Consider the following 20,456-nt stretch of genomic DNA (forward strand, 5'->3'; position numbering starts at 1 on the left):
AAATGTCATTATTTTCTCCTTTTTTAGTTTTTCTTAAGTATTTTACAATATTTTAGTTTTTAAGTATATCGAAAGGAAATGTTTTTATCCACAAAAAATTAGGTACTTAATAAAAATTTTCAAATTCGGCTTCCTCATTTCAAGTTATGGAAAAAAAATCGAAAAGTTACAAAAACAATCGACAATTTTGGTCGTTACGAAAATGGTCATATTTTTATAACTTATCCATAGATTTTGAAAAAAAAAAAACATCTTTCTATCTTGGCCAGAAAGTGTACTACACATAATAAATTTATAACTGCGAGGATTCAAATGATTTTGAATTTTTCTTTTTCTTAAAAATTTGTTTTGTCAAAATATCCTTTTGTTTTCATGAAAAATTGCACTTAAGCACTTGAAGTGACACAGAAAAGTTGTTTTATTATTACTTGCTTATTTATTCAGCTTTCAGGTGCCGATCATGCAGAATGCAGATTAGTCATTTATTACTCAAAATAATTGCATGGAAAAACAACGACAAAAAACTTTGAAAAATAATATCTTGAAAACCTATCCATAGATTTTTTTTTTAGATAAGATTTTCGAGTTTTCTGGGTTCAAATCCATACGAAAAATATAAAGGCATTTCGCGTCCAAAGAATATAATTTTTTGTAAACTAGTGTAATCAATTTAAATCATTTCATTCAAAAAATAATTCTGACCTCATCTGATTAATTTGATGTTTTTGAGCATGAAGTAAGTACCTGTATCAGTCGTGTGACTTTTATGGCTATTATATTATACATTTAATAAGAAGATATTATTCAAATCAAAGTTCGAATAAATTATGATAACAAGAAGTTATGAATGAAAAAAACTGATAACAAAAATTATAATATCTTGAAATGGGGTTTTAATTTTCACAATGTTATAGTTTGGTCTGGGATAATGCTTTTTGTTTGGAAGTGATTATGTACGCTTAAAATCATGACCTTTAAAAAATTCTTGCTCATATTTTATCTAAAAACAATTTGTCGCAATCCTGCTTCGATTGTTCCAAATTCAGTTAAATCAAATCCAAATTACCCAATAAATCCAAATTTGTCTCTTTAAATACAAGTGTTCTAACAAATTAAATCAAAACCACCCAAAACATTTTTTTTATTATGAGAATAAATTCACCTGCGCTATCTTTCCCTATTTTACTATTTTAGATGATGACACCCTAACAAGCCGGTGCATTCAAAATAAACCATAAAATTTATTAATTAAGTCAAAAAAGCGAACAATATGTCTGCACTATAACAACCAAACCAACCCCTCTAACATTATACTCGCCTATAAGTAAGCTATTCCTTTACAATACTCTTATAGAAGGGTGTGAGTTCGCTCTGTTTTGTAGACAACAAAAAGGAACACAACTTTTATGAAAACACTTTCAAACTTATTAAAAACAGATAATATCCCTGACGAATTGCAACAGTTTTTACGCTTGAATTTTCTATTGTTGAAGAAAATTATTTTATTAATTTTTGACGTTTTTGACCATAGACAAATTATGACACCGATTAGCATAGTGTCTATTTCATCCCCTTTCTTTTGTATAATATCAAGTCAAGAGGACAAGTGTGCTGCTGTATAATCTTTACAGAGGGTGGAAAATGAAAAACAGAGAGTTAACAAGGGTTGACAAAGACTCAAATCTTCGCTGTCAATATGTTTCAACCTTGTTTTTGGGGAAGTGTAGTGATTTTTGTATTTTGATTTTGTTGGTGTAAGAACTAAGGAGTGTGGTTTAAGGTTTTGAACTGAAATGATACTTCCTGACTCACACGGGTGTTATTTAATTTCGTGTTGAGTTGCTGACTTTTCGATAAACGAAAACATATTTAATTTCCGTTTTGGATTTTAAATTTTTCAGAGAAAATTTCGAAAACCCCTTTCAAATCCAATATTTTTTTGACGAATGAAAAAAAAATCAAAATCATCAACGTTTACCTAAAATGCCACTACATAAAAAAAAACATCGAAAGCTCTGATTTAAAGATAGGTACTAGCACGATTCTGCTACAAATCGTCATGACTCACGGTTTTTTGTTTGTTTTTTGGTTAATGAAAACCCCCAATTTCTACCACTGTCAAAGGGCAGTAAACATACGCAAACTGTTATCAAAACTTTTGATATAAATGTGATGAATGTGTTCTCCCCCGACAAAGCTTACTTTATCAAAAAAAGCTTTTAATCATTTATTGATAAACTATTGCAGTAGAAATCCCTTAAATATGGAAAAATATATAAAACAAAGATTGGCAATGCAAAGTGTTGCAAAAATCACATGAATGAAGTTTCCTAGAAAATAGTAGGAGAAATTAGGGTAGCAAGGAGATGAGGAGCAAAAAAAATTTAATTTTTCTTTGGCGAAAAAGCTTTTTAAAGGCATATTTCTTAGATCTTAAACCTATTAGTGATACCTATTTGTTCAAGAAATAAATTTAATGGACATTTCCATCGTTACGGGTGTGACACTTGTGCTCATAATTTAACTAATAAGCGGAGCATTATTCAATATCAATAGAATTCCAACATCTTTTAATAGTGACATTTCAAAATTTTGTAATTATTGTTTAAGAAGTAAGTTTTATGGGCATTTCCATCGTTACGGGTGTGAGACATTTACTTATAATTTTACAAATTAGACAGACAATTTGAATAAAAGTGCAGCATTTTTAACTAGCAACTTTTCAAAATGTTGCTTTTAATGTTCTAACAATACATTTAATTCGTTACGGGTGTGACATTTTTACAAAATCAAGAGAATTCAATTTGAGAAATGAATAAAATGTACCTATGGTGTTATTTATAGCAACATGTGCAACGGGTGTGACCTTAAAAACCACCTAATTTTTGAAAAATCAAATTTCAGTACAAAATACGGTAAGTTAAAGATTGCTTATTTTGTTCTTAATAAATCGAAAAACTAAGAAAAAAATTCATTTAAACAAAAATATGGGGTGTGAAAAAATAAACGTTACTGGTGTGACACCTGAATTTTTTTATATTTCGTATAAATTAAAAAATTCCGGATGAGAGAATTTTCGATTTCTTAAAATGTTTTAGAAGTCCCCATTTAACTCGATTATCTCCTATTCTTCTACGGTCTAGAACCTATCAATCCTACCAAATATAGAGAACACAAAACAGACAGGTATATGTACTTTATGACCATTGCTTTTTTTGCAATGGTTTTGGCTTTAATTGAAAGAAAAAAAATATTATAACATATTCGTTTTTTATCTACAAGTTAATAGGGTAAGGGTACTCAGTTATAAGTACATATTCAGTAAGTTTCACATCGGCGCCTCGTATGGTTAATATAAATTGCATTGCAATTTGATTCTCAACAAGTAACAGAAGCAAAATTAAACAATTTAAAAGTGAGTGTTTAAATTTAATTTTAATTTGAATTATTTAACTGGTTAGGAAAGTTAATAAATTAGTCATCTATATTTGAATTAATTTTTTTAGACTTTTTACCAAAAATAAATAAAAAATTACTGTTTGTTTTTTTATTACCTGGATTAAAAGTTAGAAAAACACCTGGCGATTAACAATACTTTTGCAAAAAGTTTCACTTTCAAGTCTGCACAAACAAAAAAAGCTTAAACCTTAATCTAATCTTGTGGACGTAAATATGTTGTGAAAAAAATTAAAGCCTTTGGTCATGGGTTTTATGTGAACTAAAATATAATAAATGCAATTAAGAGCCATTTTTTAGCCATTAAAGTTCCGAGGTCATTGACCTCTTGGTTCGCCTCCACTATCACCAATCAATGTATTTGTTTAATATTGACAGAAATTCCAGAGTGTTAATATAAAATACTCGATTCAATCAAAAATCTAAGCAATTTCATGGTTAGCTTTTTTTGTGACAATGGGTGTGACACAAATTCTACGCTCTTCCGTGTAGTTCAAGTACATCCCGAAATTACTGACCCACTCTCGCATAAAATTCTTATACTAGATTAAGTCAGAAAGTTCCTAATAAATATTAAAAACTTTTTTTTGTGAGAACGGGTGTGACACAGATTCTACATTCTTGAAAGAAGTTAAGATATAGTCAACAATTTCTGACACATTTTCTTACGAAGTTAATTGTAAGGTAATCGATTCAGTAAGAAAATCCTTACGAAATTCTGAAGACCGCTTTTTATGACAACGGGTGTGACACAGATTCTACATCCTTCCGCGTAGTTCAAGATAAGGCAAGATAATCCTGACTTTATCACATTCCTAGTTCCTAGTTCTTAGTTCTTAGTTCTTAGTTCTTAGTTCTTAGTTCTTAGTTCTTAGTTCTTAGTTCTTAGTTCTTAGTTCTTAGTTCTTAGTTCTTAGTTCTTAGTTCTTAGTTCTTAGTTCTTAGTTCTTAGTTCTTAGTTCTTAGTTCTTAGTTCTTGGTTCTTAGTTCTTAGTTCTTAGTTCTTAGTTCTTAGTTCTTAGTTCTTAGTTCTTAGTTCTTAGTTCTTAGTTCTTAGTTCTTAGTTCTTAGTTCTTAGTTCTTAGTTCTTAGTTCTTAGTTCTTAGTTCTTAGTTCTTAGTTCTTAGTTCTTAGTTCTTAGTTCTTAGTTCTTAGTTCTTAGTTCTTAGTTCTTAGTTCTTAGTTCTTAGTTCTTAGTTCTTAGTTCTTAGTTCTTAGTTCTTAGTTCTTAGTTCTTAGTTCTTAGTTCTTAGTTCTTAGTTCTTAGTTCTTAGTTCTTAGTTCTTAGTTCTTAGTTCTTAGTTCTTAGTTCTTAGTTCTTAGTTCTTAGTTCTTAGTTCTTAGTTCTTAGTTCTTAGTTCTTAGTTCTTAGTTCTTAGTTCTTAGTTCTTAGTTCTTAGTTCTTAGTTCTTAGTTCTTAGTTCTTAGTTCTTAGTTCTTAGTTCTTAGTTCTTAGTTCTTAGTTCTTAGTTCTTAGTTCTTAGTTCTTAGTTCTTAGTTCTTAGTTCTTAGTTCTTAGTTCTTAGTTCTTAGTTCTTAGTTCTTAGTTCTTAGTTCTTAGTTCTTAGTTCTTAGTTCTTAGTTCTTAGTTCTTAGTTCTTAGTTCTTAGTTCTTAGTTCTTAGTTCTTAGTTCTTAGTTCTTAGTTCTTAGTTCTTAGTTCTTAGTTCTTAGTTCTTAGTTCTTAGTTCTTAGTTCTTAGTTCTTAGTTCTTAGTTCTTAGTTCTTAGTTCTTAGTTCTTAGTTCTTAGTTCTTAGTTCTTAGTTCTTAGTTCTTAGTTCTTAGTTCTTAGTTCTTAGTTCTTAGTTCTTAGTTCTTAGTTCTTAGTTCTTAGTTCTTAGTTCTTAGTTCTTAGTTCTTAGTTCTTAGTTCTTAGTTCTTAGTTCTTAGTTCTTAGTTCTTAGTTCTTAGTTCTTAGTTCTTAGTTCTTAGTTCTTAGTTCTTAGTTCTTAGTTCTTAGTTCTTAGTTCTTAGTTCTTAGTTCTTAGTTCTTAGTTCTTAGTTCTTAGTTCTTAGTTCTTAGTTCTTAGTTCTTAGTTCTTAGTTCTTAGTTCTTAGTTCTTAGTTCTTAGTTCTTAGTTCTTAGTTCTTAGTTCTTAGTTCTTAGTTCTTAGTTCTTAGTTCTTAGTTCTTAGTTCTTAGTTCTTAGTTCTTAGTTCTTAGTTCTTAGTTCTTAGTTCTTAGTTCTTAGTTCTTAGTTCTTAGTTCTTAGTTCTTAGTTCTTAGTTCTTAGTTCTTAGTTCTTAGTTCTTAGTTCTTAGTTCTTAGTTCTTAGTTCTTAGTTCTTAGTTCTTAGTTCTTAGTTCTTAGTTCTTAGTTCTTAGTTCTTAGTTCTTAGTTCTTAGTTCTTAGTTCTTAGTTCTTAGTTCTTAGTTCTTAGTTCTTAGTTCTTAGTTCTTAGTTCTTAGTTCTTAGTTCTTAGTTCTTAGTTCTTAGTTCTTAGTTCTTAGTTCTTAGTTCTTAGTTCTTAGTTCTTAGTTCTTAGTTCTTAGTTCTTAGTTCTTAGTTCTTAGTTCTTAGTTCTTAGTTCTTAGTTCTTAGTTCTTAGTTCTTAGTTCTTAGTTCTTAGTTCTTAGTTCTTAGTTCTTAGTTCTTAGTTCTTAGTTCTTAGTTCTTAGTTCTTAGTTCTTAGTTCTTAGTTCTTAGTTCTTAGTTCTTAGTTCTTAGTTCTTAGTTCTTAGTTCTTAGTTCTTAGTTCTTAGTTCTTAGTTCTTAGTTCTTAGTTCTTAGTTCTTAGTTCTTAGTTCTTAGTTCTTAGTTCTTAGTTCTTAGTTCTTAGTTCTTAGTTCTTAGTTCTTAGTTCTTAGTTCTTAGTTCTTAGTTCTTAGTTCTTAGTTCTTAGTTCTTAGTTCTTAGTTCTTAGTTCTTAGTTCTTAGTTCTTAGTTCTTAGTTCTTAGTTCTTAGTTCTTAGTTCTTAGTTCTTAGTTCTTAGTTCTTAGTTCTTAGTTCTTAGTTCTTAGTTCTTAGTTCTTAGTTCTTAGTTCTTAGTTCTTAGTTCTTAGTTCTTAGTTCTTAGTTCTTAGTTCTTAGTTCTTAGTTCTTAGTTCTTAGTTCTTAGTTCTTAGTTCTTAGTTCTTAGTTCTTAGTTCTTAGTTCTTAGTTCTTAGTTCTTAGTTCTTAGTTCTTAGTTCTTAGTTCTTAGTTCTTAGTTCTTAGTTCTTAGTTCTTAGTTCTTAGTTCTTAGTTCTTAGTTCTTAGTTCTTAGTTTTTAGTTCTTAGTTCTTAGTTCTTAGTTCTTAGTTCTTAGTTCTTAGTTCTTAGTTCTTAGTTCTTAGTTCTTAGTTCTTAGTTCTTAGTTCTTAGTTCTTAGTTCTTAGTTCTTAGTTCTTAGTTCTTAGTTCTTAGTTCTTAGTTCTTAGTTCATAGTTTTTAGTACTACGTACTTAGTTCTGAGTCCGTTAAAGCGTTGTCCTTAAAGATTTTATAGAAAACCACTTTCAAACCTTTAGCGCCATCTATATCTGAGGCAAAAGATGGTTCATGAAAATGATAAACAGTTGTTGGTTGGAAATTTATAGCAAACGTTCTTTTATTTTTCTTTCAGCAAAATGTCTGCAACATTTAACGGAACTAATGGCATACAAACCAACATCTCCCAATTGGAAACTTTACCCAATAAAATTTTTCTAGTTCCCAATTGGTTGGAGGAAAAGCTGTTTGCTAATATTGTCAAAAACGACTATGGAGAGGCTTCGAAAATTACTAACTTCACTGTCACGCCTGCAACAAAACCTGGAGAAAATTCTTCATCAGTAATGTTTCGAGTGACGATTGATGTGGATTTGATGGGTAATATTGACAAAGTTACACTTTAACGAAATTTTTGACATTTTTCTTAATAGAAGATGGCTGTACCAAGACTATATCATTTATCCTGAAAACAAATCACAATGACGATAGTATGTTATCTCTTCTTGAAAACTTGATGCTTTTTCCCAAAGAACAAGAAATGTACGGATCAATAATTCCAAAATTTGAATCTCTGTTCGAGGAGGCTGGAAAATGTGTCAGTTTTGCACCAAGAAGCTATAAGTTCTCCCAGAATCTTTCATTGGAATACGTTCTTCTGGAAGATATTAGCAGGAAGAATTTTCGAACTGCGAATCGACTTGTTGGTCTTGACATGACGCACATGAAGCATGCTCTTACAAAGTTAGCTGAATTTCATGCTGTTTCAGCATGTCTTCACGAACGAAATGGGTCCTATGGCGAACAGTTTATGTATTCCATTTTTACCGAGAAATATCGATCAATTTTGACAACTTTAAATAGTTCAGCAATGTTTTTGAATCATCTAAAAAAATGGAAGAACTGTTCTCAATATGCTGAGATGCTGGTAGGTCTTACAGAAATTTTTGACGAAATTTAACACAATTATAATTTTTGTTCAAGGCTGATAGTGACAACTGTCTTGTGGATCGTATCATTCAAGCTGCCAAATTCAACCCGAGTGAATTTAATGTTCTAAATCATGGTGATTTCTGGAGCAATAACATCATGTTTCAATATGATGCCTTTGGTAAAATCAAAGAAACTTGTTTTATTGATTTTCAACTTTGCAAATATGGTAGTCCAGCTTATGATCTTTATTATTTGATATTGACATCAGCTCAAATGAATATTAAGCTGTCACAATTTGATTATATGATAAAATATTATCATGATAATTTAATTGCCAATTTGATGAGATTGGAGTATCATAGGCCATTGCCGAAATTAAGGAATTTACATATGGCATTGCTGAAAAATGGACTTTCTGGTAAGAAAATAAAAGTTTTCGGATTTCGGAAGCCTGTCTAATATTTTTTTTTCTAGCTTATTTGATTGTTTCACAAATTTTACCAGCTGTTATGTTTGATTTGGGATCTATTTCAAATATTGACAGGGAGGATGAATTTAAGCTGAAATCTGCAATGTATAGTAACTTTACCTATGTGAAAGCGATGCAAGAAATAATGCCATGGTTGGATAATCGGGGACTTTTGGATTTATGTTGATGTTTTCAAATTTTATTTACTTACACAATAAATATTGATTGTTTTTAATTTATCAAAAAAAAAAACGAATTTCCTCCTAAATGACAAATATGGTACAATAGCATCTCCATTCAGAAATCCATTCCATAAGCATGACCTAGGATTGCAATGGAGCGATTTGTTTATTGGCAAATCAAATAAGTAAAAAATTAGAGTCATAACTTTCTGTAAGGTATTGCATAGGCTAATAAAAGATGTTTTGACTCTTCAAATCACTAAATTACTTCATTTTCGAGTTATTTTAAACTTTTAAGGCGAGTTTCAAAAACTGACTTAGGTCCAATTTATTCACACTCCATTAAATTTAAAGTCGCCATTAAAAAAGGGAAATTTTAAAATTTGTATGCGATTTGACAGTTTTATAATTTTTAATGGAGCCTTTAAAAATAATGGAGAGTGAATAAATTGGGCCTTAGACTTTCGGTTTAAATCTTCACCTTAATATTCAAAAAAGTATCCTCAACTGGTATTATAAAGAGTGTTCCAATGCCCGTTCTAAGGAACATTTTTATAAACCTATTTAGGTCTGACTTTAAGCTATTAAGATAAGTTAGGGAATTTTATAGCGTGTCTAAAGGTGTGCTAAGGTGTTTTTAGTGCCATTTTATAAACTTATGCTTTCAAAGCATTTTCACGCTTGTTAACTTGCGTTCTTTTTTTTTTATTTTAGTAATTTTTTTCCGAATAAGTTTGATAAAATTCTACCATTCAAACCTCAAATATCATCATTTCAGAGGTGAAGTCAAGTACAGAACGAAAAAACAAAAAGCAAAAGTTGAAAATCTTTTTCGAGCCGCAGTCAGTGGGGCTGCCTGTACTGTACCTGTGATGGAAAGATTTACCCTCAGCAAAGACGAGATGGATTGCTTAGTTATAGGCACCATTTTCTCAACTCACCCTACTAGACCTCCCAAACACTGGAAACACCATCATTCACGAAATACGAGTTGAAAACACTAGAACTTGGGACAGGACACAAAACTAGAGAAGTACTTACAGCATTAGCATAAACATGGAAAACTCAACAAACCAAACTACTGGCACTTATCAGCAAATGCAAAGAAACTCGACTTGCAGGAGTTTTTTTGGGAAAGCAGTATGATTTAAGAGTAGGCTAATTTACGATTAAAAAGTTTGCACCCAAAAAAATCACGCTTTTCCAAACTAAGGGCCATTTGCTTATACGATACTTAAATATTTAAGTTGAACATAAAGAGCTAAGTTCTACATAACGGTTTGCACGAACTTAAAACTACTTCCTAAATCACACTAAGTTGAACATAATTTAGGGGTAACAAATAGTAGAACATAAGCAGTTTATGTTCTTCTTAAGTTGCTTTTTTTGAGAAAAAAATAAATAATTCCGCTTGAGAAAAGATTAAGGTGTTAAAATAAGCAGCAAATCTCAAATCATTGACAATAACATGCATTCAAAAACATTAACCATCAGCAGATTACTAAAGTTACCGCACAATTTTTTTCGACACTGTACATTTTTTCTGTTGCATTTTTAATTTTATTTTGACCCACAAACACATTCACAATACAAACAATCCGTCACATTATTCAATTTTATTTTTTTTATAAATCCTCATTTTTTTGTCATTATCACTATTTTCACTTATTTAAGACGATATAAAACCATAAAATTTAAGATTTAGCAAGTTTTTGCATTTTATTAGTTGAAATTTCTCAAAACAAATTTTAAATAAATGACTTTTCTATTTATATGACAAACTAAGTAAAACATAAAAGCTATGTTCGACCTAGCTATGATTCAAATTTAGGATCCGTATGAGCAAATGGGCGGGATCGGGTCAAAATTCTGGCTTCAAAATTCTGCTTTTCAAAATTCTGCTTTTTCAGCGAAAATTCTGTTTTTCAAAATTCTGCTTTTTTTCTATTCTGTTTTTCAAAATTCTGCTTTTTAAAATTCTGCTTTTCAAAATTCTGCCAGCATTATATTTGAACAAAAAAATTCTGCTAATTCTGTTTTTTTTTTTTTATAGCATATGCGCTGGCTAAAGAAAAATACACCTCATTAATGTAATTCAACATTGGTACTTTCCTAAATTTGTTTATTTAAGTGTAGAAAATATTTTTTGAAATGCATATACTGACTTTCTTTCAAATAAAATATGTATACTAATTGGAACCGATGTTGTATATTCCTTTTCTTATTCAAATTTTTGAATATTCATCTTTATTTGATAAATTAATAAATTTTTAGTTATTTTCGGAAATGTTTAATTGACGAGCTCAACAAATGTAGTGAGTTTGAAATTTCTAGCATCTTTGGTGTGGAAGTTAGAGGGGGGTCGAAAATGGCCTGAGTTGTTTCCTGTAAATAAGGGTGTAGTGCCAAAGTTGCTAGAGAACTTGGCTGGGCACTACCGTGCCCCTTGATATTAAAAACCTTTTCTTAATATTTTCAAATTTATTTATTTATAAAACAAAAATTAATTCAAATCAAATCAAATAAGCAGATAATTTTTCAAAAAGATGATTTTACAGAATTCTGCAAAAAATTAAAAAAGGGTTTGGAAAATGTTAAAAAGCGCGCGCTTTTTAACATTTTCCAAACCCTTTTTTAATTTTTTGCAGAATTTTGAAAAGCTGAATTATGAAAAGCAGAATTTTGAAAAACAGAATTTTGAAAAACAGAATTTTGAAAAGCAGAATTTTGAAAGCAGAATTTTGTAAAGCAGAATTTTGAAAGCAGAATTTTGACAAAAGAATTTTGACCCCGGCAGAATTTTGACCCCAACCCCAAATGGGCTTAAAAAGAGAAAAGTTTTGGAGAAAAACTATCATTTTTTTAATAATCAACTATAGACTATCGCGTTTACGATTCCATCCCTGTTTAAGTTCAAGATTGAAACAATATCGACCATTTAGGTAAAGAGGTCTTCGACGAACTTGGGAACCAGAAGCAGCGGGAAGACCTCACGAAACAAATAGGTATTATATTAACAATCAGAATATGCTACACCAAAGACACAGGCTACAGAAGCGGCTACAACAAACGATTCATCGAATAGAGCAAGAGTATCAAGTATCATCTTTAAGAACGACGACATATCGTACTTGAAGAGACTTGACTATCAAGCCACAAAGCTGCTTTCTGAAAATTAAACTTTGGCAAATTAGAACTAAATTAGAATTAGAACAGCTTTACAAACCTCTGATAGGGAGAAGATGGTCACATTTAAAATTAATAGCATACTTATGAATCACTTCAAAATGATTCGCAGCTTACATACTTTATTCTGTTCCTTGCAATCAACTATGTATATTCTTGACGCACTACCTAACTAAAATGTAACTTCATTGGTAGGTGTATAAAAACAAATATAAAATAATCACTGCAGTACTTAACAATTATATATTTAAATAATGTCTGTTCCATGCTAGCAATTAAGTTACAATAAAAACTACATGAGTGTTCAAGATAAACTATAGATACCCCTACCTCATATTTTATAGATAAATATAGATTTTCAAAGCTACAAACTAATTAAAAATAATTAAAAATCTACAAACTATTGACGAGATGTTGTTTGTTAAATATTTAAAGCAAAATAGTTAAGCGCAGTGGGTCGAATCGCGCGTGTTTGTTTATAGAGAAAAATGTACTATAAATATTTAAAAGTTTGACTCTCTTGAAAGAATAATAAACGTTTACCTACGTCGTTATTGTTTGTGATACGAATAATAATAAATTGAAATTAAAATATTGAAAACTTCAATAAAACTTTTAAGATTTAAAACTAAAGAAGAACGAGATAGTTCACTATACGTCAGCCTATCTCAAAAATAAAATAAAATACCTTTTGATAAAATCACTCAACAAGTCAAAATATTAAAAAAAAAAAAAAGTGAGTTGTCTAAAGGTTTTTTTTTCAACGTTTCTTATGAAGTTCTCATCTTCATTATTTTTGGAATTATCTTCAGCCTCTCATAATTTTTGTCTCTATATCAAATTCCTAGCAAATACAAAAAAATAGTTGCATTTTACCCTTTGGTTTTTTTGATCAGGAAAGTACTTATAGTCTGAAATTCGCGTTAGTCAAATTATAGACCGAGAGCCAGCGACCTAAAGTTTGCAGGTAATTGCTTAGTATTCAGCCCTATGAAATATGTTTAAGGACATCCCCAGGCATGTTACTGCAAAAAAAAAAGTCTCGTCAGCCGTGGCAAAAACGGTCTGCCAAGCACTTGAATGTGAAAAAAATTATTTTTTTTCAAAATTTTTGCCACGGCTGACGAGACTTTTTTTTTCAGTAACATGCCTGGGGATGTCCTTAAACATATTTCATAGGGCTGAATACTAAGCAATTACCTGCAAACTTTAGGTCGCTGGCTCTTAGACTATTATAGGATGGCACAAAAACAATAAACAAATATGCAAAAAAATTGTTTCGAAAAAAAAATTTTTTTTGAACACTATTAAACTATAATTTAGTCGGCAATTAAAATCTAAAAGTTTCATACATTTTTAATTCTGCAATAATTTTAACTTTTGTGTAAAAGCCTCAACCCGTTTAAGTAAAATTTTGAAAATTAAAAAGCTTTTAGTCCGTAATATGAAAATTTCCAGATCACTTTTCTGAGTATAAAAAAAGTTACATTTTTTTACTCAATGTTAATCAAAGTGTATTTTTGGTCATCTGGCATCTGATACCTATCCTATCATCCAGTGGCGTATCCAAAAAAAATTTGGGGGGGGGCTGAAAAATGTTTCCAAAATTTTTTATATGGTGAATGTACGAACATTTGTTCTCTTTTTTTTATTCATCTTTGATCGAAAGAAAAGCGCTGTGCTGCGGTACTGAAAGTGGTATAGTAGAATTTTCCTGCTCTCGGCAACTCCTTACTACTATCTTCTTCTTTACATTAAAAGTAGTGTTTTTTTTTCAAAGTTCTTGCATCCCAAACATTTTACATAAACAGCTTGGTGTTGACTTACCTTAAAAACAAAAAAAAAAACACTTTATTTCGTTCGAACTTTGTTTACGGATTTATTCCTATCACGTCTAGTTTTTGAGTTATACTCATCACTTTTTTCGATATAAACGCCCATTTTCCGCAATTTGACCGAAAGTGAATTGAAATCACTTTTCAATTTCAAGTGAAATTGATCTTCGATCGGTTTTGAAAACTTCGAAAATGCTTCGAACTGTCAAAACTGAAGGATCATCAATTTTTGTTTCATTTCTAAAGTGAAATTACTGCTGCTATAAACATGGATAAAATTTTATTTGAAGAATTCTGAATTGGACTAATATCCGAAAACAATTATCCCAACCCTCAACGTCAGCTAAGGTTCTTACTCAAACAAACTCAAACAGCCATTTCAGAATTTGGAGGGGGCTCGATCATTTGAGCTGCCTCTAAGGCCCATTTGCTCATACGGATCATAAATTTGATTCATAGCTAGGTCGAACATAGTCCTTGTGTTTTACTTAGTTTATTCTGAGTTGTTAAAAAAAATTTATGTTTAACCTAGCAATGTTTAACTTTCATGCGAGAAATCGCTGAGAACTTCAAATTCGAATGTCAAATCGATACAAACGTCAGTTAATTTTATTTTTTTTTGAGCAATTAAGCTGAAATTTTTTAATAATTTTGTTATTTTGTGGTTTTTTATTGCAAAAATTAATTAAATATAGTGAAACTGATTAAAAATATGTGTTTGATTTGATAAAAAAAAAATTATTCATGTGATGGAAATTTTTTACAAATGTGTTTGTGTGTCACAATTAAGTGACGGAAAATTGACAAATATATGGAAAAAAATTGACAAATACTTCTGTAAACATTTATGCGACCAATTGTATCATGGTTAACGTATAAAAGTGAGTTGACCATTCTTTAATTAATTACTGATGTTAATTTTATAGACAACATCATTTTTAAGGGATTTTATGGCTTTTTGCTCAATAAAAATTTCTTATGTAGATCATAAAACCCTTATGTTCTACTATTTCTTGCCCCTAAGTTATGTTAAACTTAAAAGAATTTATGACACGAGTTAAAGTTCGTGCAAACGATTATGTAGAACTTTAGGGTTTATGTTTCACATAAAGATTTAAGTTCCGTTTCAGCAAATGGGCCTAAATCTCTAAGATTTACGAACAAGTTAATAATGTAGACTATGATGAAATCAGCTAAATAATAACATGATTTTGGACCCCTCAATACGCCACTGCTGTCATCTATCAGATCACTTATAACCTATCATCGGTCGACTATCATCTTTCACCAATACAAAAATTTCATATGTAGCCTGCCTGTTCATGCGAAATAGTTTACGTATTCCTAATTTTTTTTAGTAAGACACATTTTCAAAAACATCCTTTTATGAATTTAAAAACAAAATTAAGACTTTACCGAAGTTTCTCGCATTAGTACTAAACCAAAAATTAGCATTCACGTGGGTTTAACAAGGAAAGCGTTTTTTTTTTTCTAAACAAAGTGAAAAAATAATGAAAATTATTTTTATTTTTAGGGTATCCAAAAATCACTCCATACCATCTTGTTATGTAACAAATCAAATCGTTACTTCGCTTGGGGTTAAAACAATTTTAAAAGTTGCTTCTGTTATTTGAAAAAAAAATGTATATTACTTTGAAATTTAAATTTTTTATAAAATCTAAACTAATATTAAATTAAAACAGTTCTAATTAATATTTACATAAAAAAAAATTTAGCGCTCTAAACAACTTTTATAATAATAGTAAGTTCATGCAACACAATCATACGTTATTATTAGTATTATTATTTTTTTTTTAATTTTTAAAAATGGGTAGGTCAATCAATTCATAAAAGGATGTTTTTTAAAAAGGGGTCTTACTAAAAAAATTAAGAAATGACAACACTTTTTTACAGAATTGTTTTATTTAAATTATTTTCTTCTAAAAATGCAACTTCATACAATAAATTCATTGAATTTTTTTGGACATTAAGCTCTTTAAAAAAGACGATTTTTTTGCTACCTGCCAAAAGCTAAGTTTTAGCTCCAATACAAAATACTGTCCAAAATAAAGTTGATCTAAGATTTTTAAGATCATTTTGTATGGAAGTCAAAGTTTTACACGTTTCTAGCAAGTTCTTACGACTTAGAATTGTATTTTATATAAATTATAGAGTTTCTACTTATATTGCATTTAACAATAAACTCGTATCTTTAATATGCCTTCAAACTATACATTCTGCATAGTCATGGTACATGTGATTTTTTTTTTGCTGAGTAATGTAATTTCACATTGAGACCTAGAATTTTGTAATATCTTAATTTTACATTACAACTAATTACATCATTATTGGTGAAGAAAATCGTAATTAATAACTTATCAATATTTTTATTTAAGAACTTTGAACAACTTAGCAGAACCTATTTATTAGCAATAAATTCATTTACAATTTCCTATAAAATTCCCTCAAAGTTTCTATATCTGCAGTTTTCTATCATGTCTTTATAGTATTTAAAACCTGCAGAAAGGTAATGCAAAATTATAGATAAGCATAATTTCAACAACTAAAAACTAGCTAGTTCTGATATCTGCAAGTTATTTTTGATTTGTTTGATTTACCTGTCAGCAGTTGTTGAATATCAGTTGATAGTGCAAAACCTTTTTTAGAAGTTCCGATAGCCGTTAAACATTTCTTTATAATTTAAGGAACACTGACAAAAAGCATTTTCAAAGATGTCGTCTACAACAAACAAAAACAACAATGATAATCCCAATACAAAACTTGTAATTCCCGAATGGATTAAAGAAGACTACTTTCAAGGAATCCTTGAAAAAGATCATCCAGATTTCAAGAGAATTGTAAGATTTGCAGTTATAGCTGCTACTGGTCCTGGAGAAAATTACACATCAATCATGGTTCGTGTCAATATTGACATAGAACTTAAAAGTAAATAAAGGCAATTATTAAAGGTTTCAGAACTAATTTTTTAAAATCTTTTTCTAAACAGACTCAAGTATCATCAACACCTCCTACATTCTAAAAACAACTTTACCAAGCTCCAAAGCTTCCGAATTACTGGAACACATGAGTATCTTTCCAAAAGAAAAAGAAGTCTATCAAAATATTTTGTCACAATTTGAACAACTTTACAAAGAAGTTGGAAAAACTGTCAATTTTGGACCTCAGTGCAAACTTACTGAAGATTCACCTGAAAGAACAACAATTGTCATGGAAGATTTGCGACAGAAGAAATTCAAAAACGTTGATCGCTGTCTTGGTCTTGATATGCAACATATGGAAGAAGTTCTAAAGAAATTAGCTGAATTTCATGCTGCATCGGCAGTGCATTATGAACGTTTTGGACCGTTTTCGGAACATTTCACTCAATCGTTTTTCAAAGAAGAGAATATGGAATTTTTTGAAGAACATGGAGAAGTTAAACGTCAACAGTTTCTTGAAGCTTTAAAGAAATGGGGTGGTTGTGAAAAGTATTTGGATTTGTGGGTAGGTTAAAAAGTTTCAGAAACCAAGGTGTTTTCTTAAGAAAATTTATCTTTTTACAGCCAAGTTATCGAAAAGTCCTTAAATGGTTTATTGAACATGAACATCCTGCAGCTGATGAATTTGCAGTTTTAAATCATGGTGATTGTTGGTCCAACAATATAATGTTTCAATACAACGACCAAGGACAAATCCAACAAACTTATTTTGTGGATTTTCAAATGTGCAAATGGGGTACACCAGCTCAGGACCTTTATTACTTAATTACTTCGTCAGCAGCTCTTGATATTAAAGTAGCTGAATTTGATAAAATGATGAGAATATATCAGAAGAATTTGGCAGATAATTTGAAGTTGTTAAATTATCAAAAACCAATTCCAACATTGAAGGATATTCATATCATTATGATTAAATATTCATTGTGGGGTAAGAGATTAGCAAGTTTGTATTTTTGAACTTTTTCAAATTAAGTTTTGATTTGCAGGATATTTTACGGGAATTAATACCATGATTGTGGTATTGTTGGATCCAAATGAAAATGCCAATATTGAAACGTATATGAATGATGAGGATTTCCAAAAGCAAAGTCTGATGAATCCAAGATATGTGAAAGCTATGAAGCTATTATTGCCATGGTGGGAGAATCGTGGAGTATTTGAATAGTAAAATTTCAAAAAGGGATATTTTTAATTATTTTTTTATTTTTAGTTCAAAATTTTGTATATTTGTAGATATATTAAAAAAAATAAATATTTAACAAAGTATACATAGGCAGGCATATATTGAAGACTTTCAGCCTTATTTATTAGATTCCACTAAACAGCTCTAAACGGCTACATAGTTATACAATGAATAAAGTTTTATGTAGCCTTTATTCAACGTTACATAAATTTCTATTTATAAAATATTTTTTTAGCAATTATAGTTATGCTAGGTTTGTGTCCAAATAAGTACTAAAAATGAAAAATCTGTCGATAAAATAACTCCATCTGATTTGAAAATAAACAAAAACGTGAGCGAAAGTTCTTGATGTCATATAAAGAAGAAAATCTAAAAAAAAACACATTTCATTTGTTCTTCTTGCTTACAAATTGTTCACATGCTCCAAAAAAATTACATCAATTAAAAAGAAACATACATAAATCATTTTTTCTATGTAAAAAGAAAAAGATGAAAAGAAAACCCACATTTGTATATGTACATATGTAGGTACTGCGGCCAAAAGTTCTCACATCTTATATCAGGAAAAAATCTCGAAAAAACACAATTTCTTATATTTTGTTTCAGTTGATTACAAAATTATAAATATAATTCGAAAAATAAATTCTTCAATGACATAAAAAAAAAATATAAATGATTGCTGTGTTTTCTTTTTCTGAAAATTATTTGATGTTCAACTGACATTTAAGCAAAATATATTCTTATTCAAGCTCTAAACAACCTAAAAACGCGTTTAGCTTATACAAGCTCTATTAAACGTTGCATAAAGTTTATAAATGACAATTTTCTGTTTAAAGACATTATAAAGAGTACATAATGCTATGTACTGTCTATGATGAGTTTATAAATAGGGCTGTTTAAGTATATTTATCTATTACATGGTAAGTTTTAATTGTTTACTCTTATCATTTCGTCACTCTTCTGTGGAGTAGCTATTTATAAGTTTATTGTGATTTATTTGTTGTTAAACCGAGGTTCTATGTAGTTAAAGACCACGTTATAGGTTCAAAAAAAAAATTTAAAAAAAAACATTGAAAATTAATGTTCTTAAAAAAGGCGATAGATAATGAAAAAATTATATGTATACAGTTTATGGGTTTTTTATATCCGTCTAGTGCAGCAAAAAAAAAACTATCTTCATACCTTTCAAAGTTTTTTGGAATCCAAATGAATCAAACAATAATTGGCAAGTTTTCAAGGGGCATAATATTAGATTTGATTATCAGAAATTGATAAGAATATCTTATACAAGTTCGTTTTAGTTATTTTGATTCAAGTTCAATACCCTCAACTACATATGTGCGATTAATTGATTCCACCACGTTTTAGCAAAGTATTGATAGTCTGTAGGAAGATAAGTTGTTAAGAAATAAAAATCTTTCATTTTTCAGGTACCTAAATGAATTAAAAGGGTTTGAAATTTGAATTCTATGTTTTTTGCGATGTTTTTATGAACTATTATAAAACGCTCATTAAGTCTAAATTCGGGGCGGATATAGCGGATAAATGGGGCCTACAATTACAAAAACAACCTTTAGGAACATTGATTCTATGTTCTTTGCTATGTTCTATGAATTTAAATAAATAAGCTCATGGAAACTAATTGCGTAATTATAGTGGTATGCAGGCAAAGTGGTGGAATTGGGCCTACACTTCTAACATCAACTGTTTATGTTAAAAATTGTAGGTAGCTATTCTATTTTTTTTTTTTTTGAAATGTATATTTCTTCTATGTTTTTAATAATTACAAATTTTCTCATGGATGCTAAATACGTGGCCATATAGTGGTAGTTTTATGAGCTGGGTGAAAGGGGCCTTCAGTTCAAGCGTTAATGAAGAAAATTAAATTCTATGTTTTTGCGATGTTTTTATAAATTATTATAAATTAACTCATGGGAGCTAAGCGTGGGGCGGATAGATCATGTAGTGGTCTGTAGACAAAATGCAGCCTTTATAAAAATGAAATTCTATGTATTTTGCGATGTTTATATAAAAATTATAATAAAAACGGTGAGGGAAGCTAAGCACGTGACCAAATAAAAATTAAAATGCATTGTAGAAAAGTTGCTGAATGGGGCCTATATTATCAACATAAACCTAAACCTTTTATGTCGAACATAAATTCTATGTTTTTGCATGGAGGCTTAATATAAAATTGGTTGTGGTATGTTAACAAAGCGGCGCCGGAACGGGGTATACCCACAACAACCTAAAATTTAGAAAATTGAATTCTTTGTTTTTTTTTTCGGTGTTGTCTTTTTTCATAGCCCATGGAACAAATCTAACAAACTAATACAGTATTGGTGATTTAAATACGATTAATTTACACAAAGAATTAAATAAACTAGGTTAAGCCAAGACTTACGACCTATCAAAGTTCTTTATTAAATTCATTTGTTTATTTATATTTTTTTTAATTCTAATTGAATGACAATGCATTTAAACTTTTCAATTGCATTCACTATTCTCAAGAAAATCTTACGTACGATGCGAATAGTTACGTTATCATTAGATAAAAATGATACAAACATATTATGCAAGTAGTATGTAGAAGGTTGTCTCGTCCGGAATTCATGTTGTTAATGAATTATTTCATTTCAGTACTACCTGTGTTCAAGTTCATATTAAGTTTGTTTACAAGAGTATCTTGTTATACATAATTAACATTTAAAATAGAAAAAAAAAAAACAAATGAACTAGTATGTGACTATTATTGAAATTATAGAAGTTTTTAATTCAATTTGGATTTTTTTTTTAATTATTCG

At 29.5% G+C, this 20,456-nt stretch overlaps 2 protein-coding genes across 3 annotated transcripts; both read left to right on the forward strand.

Moving 5' to 3' along the window:
• Window positions 1-6,990: 6,990 nt before the first annotated feature.
• Window positions 6,991-8,492, forward strand: LOC129919607 (uncharacterized). Of its 2 annotated transcripts, none has more exons than XM_056000549.1 (4): window positions 6,991-7,246; window positions 7,300-7,793; window positions 7,850-8,216; window positions 8,273-8,492. In XM_056000549.1, exons 1-4 carry the CDS (start codon window positions 7,006-7,008, stop codon window positions 8,452-8,454), a joined length of 1,284 nt encoding a protein of 427 aa, XP_055856524.1. In that variant the 5' UTR covers window positions 6,991-7,005; the 3' UTR covers window positions 8,455-8,492. The 2 variants fall into 2 exon arrangements, with proteins under 2 accessions (XP_055856524.1, XP_055856526.1); XM_056000551.1 differs by having other exon boundaries at window positions 7,303-7,793.
• Window positions 8,493-16,074: 7,582 nt separating this feature from the next.
• LOC129919608 (uncharacterized) lies at window positions 16,075-17,737 on the forward strand. The gene is made up of 4 exons (XM_056000552.1): window positions 16,075-16,416; window positions 16,478-16,974; window positions 17,034-17,397; window positions 17,456-17,737. Exons 1-4 carry the CDS (start codon window positions 16,203-16,205, stop codon window positions 17,632-17,634), a joined length of 1,254 nt encoding a protein of 417 aa, XP_055856527.1. The 5' UTR covers window positions 16,075-16,202; the 3' UTR covers window positions 17,635-17,737.
• The last annotated feature ends 2,719 nt before the right edge of the window (window positions 17,738-20,456 follow it).

The sequence above is a fragment of the Episyrphus balteatus genome, chromosome 4, assembly GCF_945859705.1.
Source record: "Episyrphus balteatus chromosome 4, idEpiBalt1.1, whole genome shotgun sequence".
In the NCBI taxonomy this organism is placed as follows: Eukaryota; Metazoa; Arthropoda; class Insecta; order Diptera; family Syrphidae; genus Episyrphus; species Episyrphus balteatus.